The sequence below is a fragment of the Geospiza fortis genome, unplaced genomic scaffold (assembly GCF_000277835.1).
Source record: "Geospiza fortis unplaced genomic scaffold, GeoFor_1.0 scaffold370, whole genome shotgun sequence".
Lineage (NCBI taxonomy): Eukaryota > Metazoa > Chordata > Aves > Passeriformes > Thraupidae > Geospiza > Geospiza fortis.
The window spans coordinates 53,718-63,416 of record NW_005054741.1 but is presented as its reverse complement, the minus strand read 5'-3'; the positions used below and the strand labels follow the sequence as shown (position 1 = coordinate 63,416).

The 9,699-nt window shown below is 55.4% G+C and overlaps 1 protein-coding gene across 1 annotated transcript in view; it reads right to left on the bottom strand.

The window, feature by feature from the left end:
* Positions 1-162, bottom strand: part of LOC102037080 (folate receptor alpha-like) — a 1,622-nt gene extending 1,460 nt beyond the window's left edge. Inside the window, 3 exon segments of the mRNA XM_005431045.2 lie at positions 19-45; positions 47-132; positions 135-162. Of these exon segments, the coding sequence (XP_005431102.2) occupies positions 19-45; positions 47-132; positions 135-162 (141 nt within the window).
* Positions 163-9,699: the final 9,537 nt, after the last annotated feature.

Here is a 9,699-nt window from a genome sequence, read left to right as displayed (position 1 = left end):
TCCCAGCCCCGCTCCTACCTGCTCGTAGAGCTTGCCCTCGGGGCCCGGCTGGCTCTTGTGGTGCTTGGCATCCATGCAGACGTTCAGCAGAGGGTCCCTCCCCGCCTCGGCTGCCAGCGGCACCAGCGCCACCGCCAGAGCCACCGCCAGAGCCACCGCCATCCTGGGAACGGGCTGCGAGAGAGGGGACAGCGCTGCGGGACAGGGGACAGGGACAGAGAGGGGACAGCGCTGGGAGAGTGGGGACAGCGCTGGGACAGAGGGGACAGCCCAGGAGAGGGGACAGGGCTGGGCAGAGGGGACAGGGACAGCCCAGGAGCGGGTTTGTCGCGGGCAGCAGCGAGGGAGGTGCAGTGCAGCCGGGCACTCCCCAGGAGCTGGCAGCTCCTCCAGGGACAACACAACACATCTTGATGGCACCAAGGACACGGAGCAGCCCCCCCAGGCAGGCTGCAAGGCCGGGCACCGTTATCGCCAGGACAGCAGCACCGCGGGGACAAACAGCTGAGCCCTCCATCAGCCCTGAGCCAGGAGCGGGCTCGGGACACCCGCTCCCTTCGGGGCCCTTTTGCCTCCCAGTGCTCCAGAGAGGAGCTGCCAGCCCCAGCCCTTGTGCTCCAAGGCAGGGGAGCACAGGGATGTCTCTCCTGAGCAAAGGGAGCGCAGGGATGTCTCTCCTGAGCAAAGGGAGCGCAGGGATGTCTCTCCTGAGCAAAGGGAGTTCAGGGATGTCTCTCCTGAGCTGAGGGAGTGCAGGGATGTCTCTCCTGAGCTAAGGGAGCGCAGGGATGTCTCTCCTGAGCAAAGGGACCACAGGGATGTCTGTCCTGAGCTCAGGGAGCGCATCAAACACAGCACCTTGTGTGGGCCAGGAGCTGCAGGAGGCCCATGGTGACTTCAGGACTGTGCTAAGACAGGAAAACATTTTCTTTATCTGTGTCTGAGACTTGGACACCCTCTCCTGAGGCCTCCAGTGGAGAGCTGAATCACCAAAGCATCACAGAAGGCTGGAAGGAATCTCAAAGCCTATCTCATTCCACCCCTGCCATGGGCAGGGTCACCTCCCACCACGCAGGGTGCTCCAGCCTGCTCTGATTTCAGCAATAAAAGACATTTCTCACACTGTGCCTTGGCCTCCTCTGCCTGCCTAGAGGCTGGGACCAATTTTATAGGCTTTTTCTAAAAAAACCCCAAAACCAATCCCACACCAATCAACCAACATCAAGACTTAACCAAGAAAATTCCTTCCCATTCCTCGTTGACACAGCACAAGGGCCTGAACCAGACACTTTTTAAGAAGAATTTTGCAAAACACAGAAGCAAGACAAAGCATTTACAGCATTAAAATAGCACAAAACGCCCCAGAAAAAGCAGCTACAGGCCTGAGGAGACAGACACGGAAACCTGAGAGCTGGGAAGTAGCTCACTTGCATTATAACTTGCATTATAACCCCAAATCAGTCAACCTTACCAGCCCGAAAAGCCTCTGCCCTCTCTCCAGCACTCACAGGCAGCCCAGCAGCTTTAACAGCAGAGCTGCTGGCACAGGTGCTGCCCTGGGGAGGAACTTCCCCCTCTCGAAGGAGCTGTGCCTGGTGGCAGTGTTTGCCAGCACAGGGACAATGTTTGGGTGGCCTCTGGCTGCTCCAGCCTGGGAGAAATCCCGAGTTTCCTTCCCAAAGCAGGTGTGTGCCCAGCCCTGGCCCCTCACCACAAACCCCCTTTGCTCCCCTCGCTGGGATCTGCCCATTGCACGGGGCAGAAGAGCCCAGGAGGGACTGGCCAGGGCTCTGGGGATGGAACGAGCCATGGAAAAAATGCAAAAGGCAGCGAATGTCACACAGGCTGCTGCCTCAGAATGAAAAGAACAACTCCCACCACAAACCCGAAATGCAGAGCTGAGGGGGAGCAGTGCACCTCCTTGGAACCCCTGAGCACACCCACTGGGGCTGAAAGCCTCACCAGAGCCCCTGGAAAGCCCCTGCCCTCACATGGGGGCAGAGTCTTCCTCCTGGAGCAGCTTGGGGGGCTGATTTGCTCTTTTCTTCACTCACATCTCTGCTGTTTCAGGGATGAATCACCTGCCTGAGGAGCAGACCCTTCTAAATTGCATGTGTGAGCACTTTAGGCTCTGGCAGACCCTGCTGTCATGATCACAGAATCCCTGAGGTTGGAAGAGACCTCCCCACCTGTCCCCAGCCCAGGGCACTGAGTGGCACCTCCAGGGGACACCTGTGTCACAATCTGCTCGTAGGAACGGAGGTGCTGATGGTTTGTTAACTGATCTCAGAGTGCAGAACCAACACGGAATGGGGATTGCAGTGATAATCAAACCAAATGCATCTTTACTGAATGACCACAGCGAATGAGATAGAGGGATTAAGGGAGAGAAAAGATAGAGAAAGAGAGAAAAAGAGAGAGAGAAAGAGGGGGATATAGCTAGCAAACATGGAGACCATGTCCTTTGGTCCAGTCCGGCCTGTTATGTTGGGGGGATCTCAAAATCTCTGGTTAACTCAGAGGTTTTTATTATGATAACTCTATTGGAAATTGTGAGGTGGGGGAATAGATACACTAAAGAACAGATGTAACACGTAGTCCATGCTCTCAGCAATAAGCTGTGAGAGCCATTCTCTTCTTGGTCCAGCCAGCAGGTAGTGCTTGGCAAAATCTGGCTTTGGTCAGGTTGGCTCTCCCTCCCCTGGGTCAGGGGTTTCAGTCCCAGTCCTTGGGAGGGGGAGCTTCTCCACACAGGGGTTTCATGGCCCAGTCCTTGAGGGAGAGGCTTCTCCCATCTCAAGCTTGTCCATCACGGTGGTCATAAAGCAGATGATGGATTTTCTGTGAGGGGGGACCACCAAAGGTTACCCCAGAAAAGCCCAGCCAGGCCAAGAGGTGGGGAAATTCTCAAGCTATTGTTGCGAAACAGGTGCCAGCATACAGGGTGTGTCAGCCCCTCGGCAGGCCCTGCCAGAAGCTGTAGACACAGCTGTGAACAGTCCCTTGGCAGGCCAGAATTCCCATCAGGGCCCTCAGGGTTTTGGCCTTCATCCACCACCGGCAGGCCAGAATTCCCATCAGGGCCCTCAGGGTCCCCATGTCTGTCCTTGAGATGGTTGTGAGGCAAATGAGGGGAACTCCCGACTGTCTTTCACAACCTGCAGGGATGGGCACTGCAAAGCTCCCTGGGCAGCCCCTGCCAAGGCCTGAGCTCCCTTTCCATGGGCAAATTGCTGCTGCTGGCCCAGCTGAGCCTGCCCTGGCCCAGCCTGAGGCCGTTCCCTCTGCTCCTGTCCCTGTGCCCTCCTGGCAGGTAGAAAACAGCTTTGTGCTTCCAACCCCTCACACTGAGATGTCCCTGAGCAGATCTCCCTCACCCACCTCAGACCCTTTGCCACCCCTGCTCCCTCCACCAGCAGAGTTTTGCCCCTCGAGGCTCAGGACTGTGGCATTTCAGACGCCCTGCACTGTCCTGGCCACGTTTCCTACTCCTTTCCAGGGAATTTCTAACGTCTGCTTTGTTTTTGGAACTGCTGATCACTGAACTGTGTTGTAACATTGTCAGAGCAGTGACAGCTTGTTCCTGAGAGATAATTGTCAGCCACCAGCCTGTCATCTTCCATCTGACGTGTTCCCCCCAGTGCACCACTGTGTGTTCATCTCAGCTGCTTTTTCTCTGAAATCTGTTGTTCCATTGTTCGGTGACTCAGTCGTGCCAGGTGTCACATCCCACTCTTGTGTACAAGGGAGCACCCAGGAGTCATAGGTGCCCAAAAGAAGGGTCACAAAGGAATGGCAAAACCCAGAAGGGTCCTAAAAACAAAGCTCACCAGGTTTTATTGGCCAGCTCCACACTTGGTGTGGAAATGGATGCATGCTTTGCCCCTACGTTGTAATAGTGAGAGAAATAAAAGAGTGAAGTGAAAGAGGGAGGCAGAAGAGTGTGAAAGAGAGATTGGGTAGGAAAGGAGATCACCAGTGCTGGCTCCAGCATTGATCCAAGCAGGTGGTCCTGGGGCACTGCCCCAGTCAGGGGACACTTTTTGTAGGAAACATTCCCCACCCTGGCATCCAGCGTCCTGCTCTTGGTGTGAGCACGTGCAGCCGGCTCCTCTGGGCCTTTCTGGAAATGGCCCCAGGGGCTCTGGGGGTCTCCTGGTGGATCCCTCTCTGCTGGATCTGCTCTCAGTCAGCAGTCCATGCTCTCTCCTGCCCCCAGGGCTGCCCCGGAGCTGCCCTTGGTGTTGTTTGATCACCACAGACCAGAACAGGGAAGTTGGCCCCAAAACGGTGCTGCCCCAGGAGGGCACTGCCCCTTCCCGGACACATCCTGCTCGAATCCTGCTTTAACTTTCCTGCTCCAATGGGCATCAGGAATCTGAGGCATAGCAATGCTTTTACTCCTTCCTGCCCAGGCTTCTGCACCAGGGACTTTGCAGATTTTTGCAGCTGGTCCTGGAGCCATTTGATGCCATCACACACTTGGTTGACTTGATGTTTACTCAGACAACATTTGCTGAAAAGCAGAAATCATTGAATCAAAGGAGTGTTTGGCTGGGAGGGACATTAAAGCTCCTCCAGTTCCAGCCCCTGCATGGGCATGGACAGCTCCCACTGTCCCAGGTTGCTCCCAGCCCTGTCCAGCCTGGCCTGGAACACTTCCAGCGATGGGCCTGGTCCATTTACCTGTGGTTCAGCCCTGAGTTACCCTTCCTGTGACCTTTCCCTGCACAGACACCGTGTTCATGGGTGTGCAGATCCCCCCATCTCTCCAAAAAACTTTCCAGGTTGTCCCACGTGAATGCCCAGACCTTGTCCTTGTGCATGGGATGGTGCAGAATACAGGGAATGTCTCCCTGTTGTGCTGCCTGTATCCCTGTACACCCCCCTTACCTAAATATGCTGCATTTTCCCACACCAGATGCTCCTTCTGTGCTCTCTTTGTCCCTCCAAACCACTTTTGTCACTCTCTGAGTTTGTATTTCCTTAAGTGAGCGTTCCAGGGCTGTTTGTAGCCATGGGGTCTCCAGCAGCAGCCCGTGCCCATCCCTCACTGCCTCGTGCCTCTCTGTACCACCCCCTGTCCCCTCTGCCACCCTGGTAAGCATTTCCCTGCACTGCCTCAGTGTGCTGGAGCCTTGAATGTCTCCCCTGAGCACAGAGCTCTGCTGCTGTCTGTGTCCCCTCAGAGGCACGTTTGCACCACACAGTGAGGAGCAGCAGGGCCGTGGCCATGGTCTGAAGGAAAGCTGCTGGGAACAAACCCACAGGACAAGCCCACAGGGCAGAGCTGGCATGGCTCAGTTCCCTGAGACCCTGCAAATGCAGCACAGAGCCCATGGCCAGCAGTGGCCATGCTCTGGGCTGTGGGTGCAGGACCTGTGCCACAGCTCTCAGCCAGGCTGGGCACAGAATCATGGAGATCATAGAAGGATGGAAGGTGTCGAGTTAGGAGTGGGTCTTGGGCCTTTCAAAGAGACAGGAGCAGTTGTTGGTTGTTGTAAAGTTGTTTATTCAATGAATACATCAGCCTCGAAGGTGAAGAGTTCAGAGTATTCAAGCCCATGCTAAAAAAAGCTAAAAGCTTTCTGGCACAGGGTCCCAGTGTTTAGAAGCAGCAGCAGCAGCTACTGCTACCTCTTTTACCCCAATACAGGGGTATTTTATTCATAAATCATATAATCAGCTAAAAACATTCTTCCTACACCTCTCCTGGCTTAATTCTAATGTGTGAAAGCAGTGTCAGTCCTTACCCAAAACCTACACACAGTTCTATCTGCTCACACAAATGGTCTATCTGTGCTATCCAGAAATGCAAGCAGTGTTCTGCTATGTTTTCCTGATATCTGGAGCTAAGTTAATGTTGTGAAAGGTATCACTACTGAACTTTAAACTAGGCTTTAGGGCCTTTTACTGCTAGCAGAGTCTCTTCAGATATATTTCTACTTAGTTAAAACCAAACTTATACTCCTACTTCATATCTGTGAGGCTTAATGTATTTCAGTTTCTCTAAAGGTTCCAGTCCAATCCCTGCATTCCTTTCTGTCTCTGAGGGACTCAGGGAGGCTTTTATTCCAAGTATTCTAAGAGAAGGGTTTGGGTTAGGAGGGACTTTAAAACCCATCCAGTCCCACCCCGGCACAGGCAGGGACACCTTCCACTAGGAGCAAATGAAGTTCCAGAGAAGAAAGGAATCTCTTCAGCCTCTGTGCCAGAGGGGTCCCAGCTGGCAGGGGAGGGTGTTCCCCGAGGATTGTGCTGATGGCAGTTCCCGTGGGAGGCTGAGGAGGCTCAGGGCTGCCAGAGGGGGCTGAGAGTGGCACTGCAGCCTGGGACAGCTGGGCACTCATCCCCCCCTGCCATGGAAACGGGGCCTGAGCTCGAGATGGCAGAGTGCTTGGGAAGTCAATCGCACAGAATGCAAACACCCAGCTGAGTCACAGCAGCTCCTTGCGATCAGTGACCAATTTTAGCAGGAATAAACCAGAGCCTGAGGACACACTGTGCTGTGGCTTTGGGCCTGAGCAGACCTGTGCCACAGACTTTGGGTTAAATTTCATTATAATCGGGGCTTTTATTCCAGATGAGGACTCTCTGACCAGAAAGCAGAACTGGAGAAGGGCCTGGGGTCCTGGTGGGTGCCAGTGAGCCCAAGGTCACTAGGAGACCTTGCAGGGAGGTGGCTGGGGCTGATCTCTGGGGTGATCTCTGGGGCAGTGGGGCTCTCAGGATGGCAGCACTGGGCTCCCAGCAGCCCCACACTGCCCAGTCCTGCCCAGCATGGGGCTGGCCGTCCCAGGCCAGCAGGCAGTGATGGGCTGCAGATGCTGCACAGGCTGGGGGAGCTTAACTCCAATCCCCCTGCTTTAGCCTTGGCAAGATGTATTCCATGCACATTTTCTCCACCACTGAGAGCAGGGCCTTGAACACCTGCACCTCCCACACCTGTGCTGTACTAATCCCCAGCATTGCAGTGATCAGCCTGCCTAAGATTCACAAATTTGTGAAAAATTCTTCTCCCAGTGCTGACATTCTCATGGCCAACATCTGCTGCTGGTCCCATCGTGATGACTCCAGTTGTGTACAGAGCAAAAACTGGGTCAGTCCTGCAGCACCAGAAAGCTGCAGGAAGCCAAATGTGACCCCACAGTCGTGGCATGAGCTGGGCTGGAGCTGGGGGTCTGTGCTGGAGGCTCACAGGGGTGGTGGAGTCACACAGCTCAGAAAGGCAGCAGAAATTATGTTAAAATTAAAGGGCAAACTCATCACCTGGTGCCAGCTGGAATTTCTGCACAGACTTGGGTGATAAAGTTCCACCTGAGAGTTGTGAATTGTTACAATGATAGAGCCTCAGGCTGGGCCAGGGCAGGCTCAGCTGGGACAGCAGCAGCAATTTGCCCATGGAAAGGGAGCTCAGGCCTTGGCAGGGGCTGCCCAGGGAGCTTTGCAGTGCCCATCCCTGCAGGTGTGCCCTGGAGGTGGCACTGAGTGCTCTGGGCTGGGGACAAGGTGCCCATGGGGCACAGCTGGCACTGCATGGGCTGGCAGGGCTGTGCCAGTCTCCATGATTCTACTCTATGATTCTCTGATTCTGTGGTCTTTAAGGTCCCTTCCAATCCACACCATTCCATGATTCCATGACTCTGTGTGTGCCTTTTTTATGGTCAGATGTGGTGTTGTGCTTTGCACACTTCATGTGGTTAATTTGGAGAAATGCCCATACCCCGAGTGATGTCACAGCATAAATATTTGAACCAAACATAATTTCCTCTATTGATTTCCCTCCCACAAAAAGGTCTAATGGAGAATGAGGCTGTGCCTGCTTTCTTTGCTAAAAAAAGAATGAATAAATACCTCAATAAAGTCTAAAATATTCTATAGCAGAGTGCTGGATATCCACGCTATTGTGCCAGGGATATCAGCAATTTCCATCAGTTAATTAGGGAGCAGAGCCCACAGGGATCACAGGGATCAGCCAGGGGTTATCAGTGAGAACAGTTATTCTTGTGGGCACAAAGGGGAGTTAAAGATTAACCAGAAAAGCAAATGAAGTTCCCAGAGATTGGTAGCTTTAAGGACCAGCTCTGAGGGTCTGCAGAGGAGCTGACAAGGGAGGGAGGCCCCACCTCGAGGTGGGATTCCTGCCTGATGCATCATCCCAGACAGGCTGGGTAAGCTGTGAGACCAGCACCAGGTGGGTTTGCCACAGGCCTGCCTGGGGCTCCCAGGCACAAAGGTAAAAGGCACACCAGAGAATCACGGTATCAGGAAGTGGTTTGGGTGGCAGGGACCTTAAGGATCATCTCCTTGCACCCCTGCCATGGCAGGGACACCTCCCACTGTGCCCAGTGTCCAGCCTGGCCTTGGGCACTGCCAGGGATCCAGGGGCAGCCCCAGCTGCTCTGGGCACCCTGTGCCAGGGCCTGCCCACCCTGCCAGGGAACAATTCCTCATTGCCAAGATCCCATCCAGCCCTGCCCTCTGGCACTGGCAGCCATTCCCCCTTGTCCTGGCACTCCAGGCTCCTGTAAATAGTTTGTCTCCATCTTGGAGGTCTTTTGCCACTTCAATGATTCTGTGATCCTCGGGGCAGGGAGGTGGTGGCAGTCATCCCCCAGACCTGTAATGATTCTGTGATCCTCGGGGCAGGGAGGTGGTGGCAGTTATCCCCCAGACCTCCCCAAGGCACGTGGGTCCTGGCTCTGACTGAGCTTTGCTGAGGTTCCTCTGCAGAGGCCATGCAGGAGAGCAGCCTCTCACAGGGACTCGACTTCTGGGCTGTCCCCCTGCTCCAGGAAAAGGAGGAATGTGACAAAAGGAAGAAGAATGGAAGAAAAACCCTTTTCATGAAGGTCCTGACACGGCACCAAGAGCCTCTGGGTGCATCTGGCACGGGGCAACCTGTGTGACTCTGTGGAGATGGTTCCTCTCCTTGGTGACCTGGGGAGCCCCCAGCACAGGCTGAGACCACAGCGTGATGGGGGCAGCAGGGACTGGAGCATCCCTCATCCCCATCTGCATCTGCATCCCAACTCCCTTATCCTGCATCCACATTCACATCCCCATCTGCATCCCAACTCCCTTATCCTGCATCCACATCCACATCTGCATCAACATCTGCATCCCACCTCCCTCATCCTGCATCCACACCCACCTCCTGCATTTGCATTTTCCACATCCCCCACCTGTCTCTTGCATCCTGCATCTGCCTCCTGCCCCTGGATTCTGCATCTCATCCCATCTCCTGCCTCTACATCTGCCTCCCTCACCCACCCCGCATCCACAACCTGCATCCACATCCCGCATCCCGCATCCCGCATCCCACATCCCGCATCCCACATCCCGCATCCCGCATCCCGCATCCCACATCCCGCATCCCACATCCCACATCCCATATTCCACATCCCGCATGCCGCATGCCGCATGCCGCATTCCACATCCCGTATTCCCCCTCCCTGATCGCCACCGCACCCCGATCCCCACCCCACATCTTGATCCGCATCCCACAGTCTGATCCCCACCCCGCATCCCGATCCCCGCCGCACACCCCCATGCCCATGCCACCCCCGCTCCCCGGACCGCTCGGCCCCGCCGCCCCGCTGGGGCCGCAGCCCCGGCAGAGGGAGGCATCGAGCCGCGCTCCGCCGCTCGCCCCGCGCTGGGCCGGGCCCGGCACGGGGCAGGGGGGGCCGCCCAGGG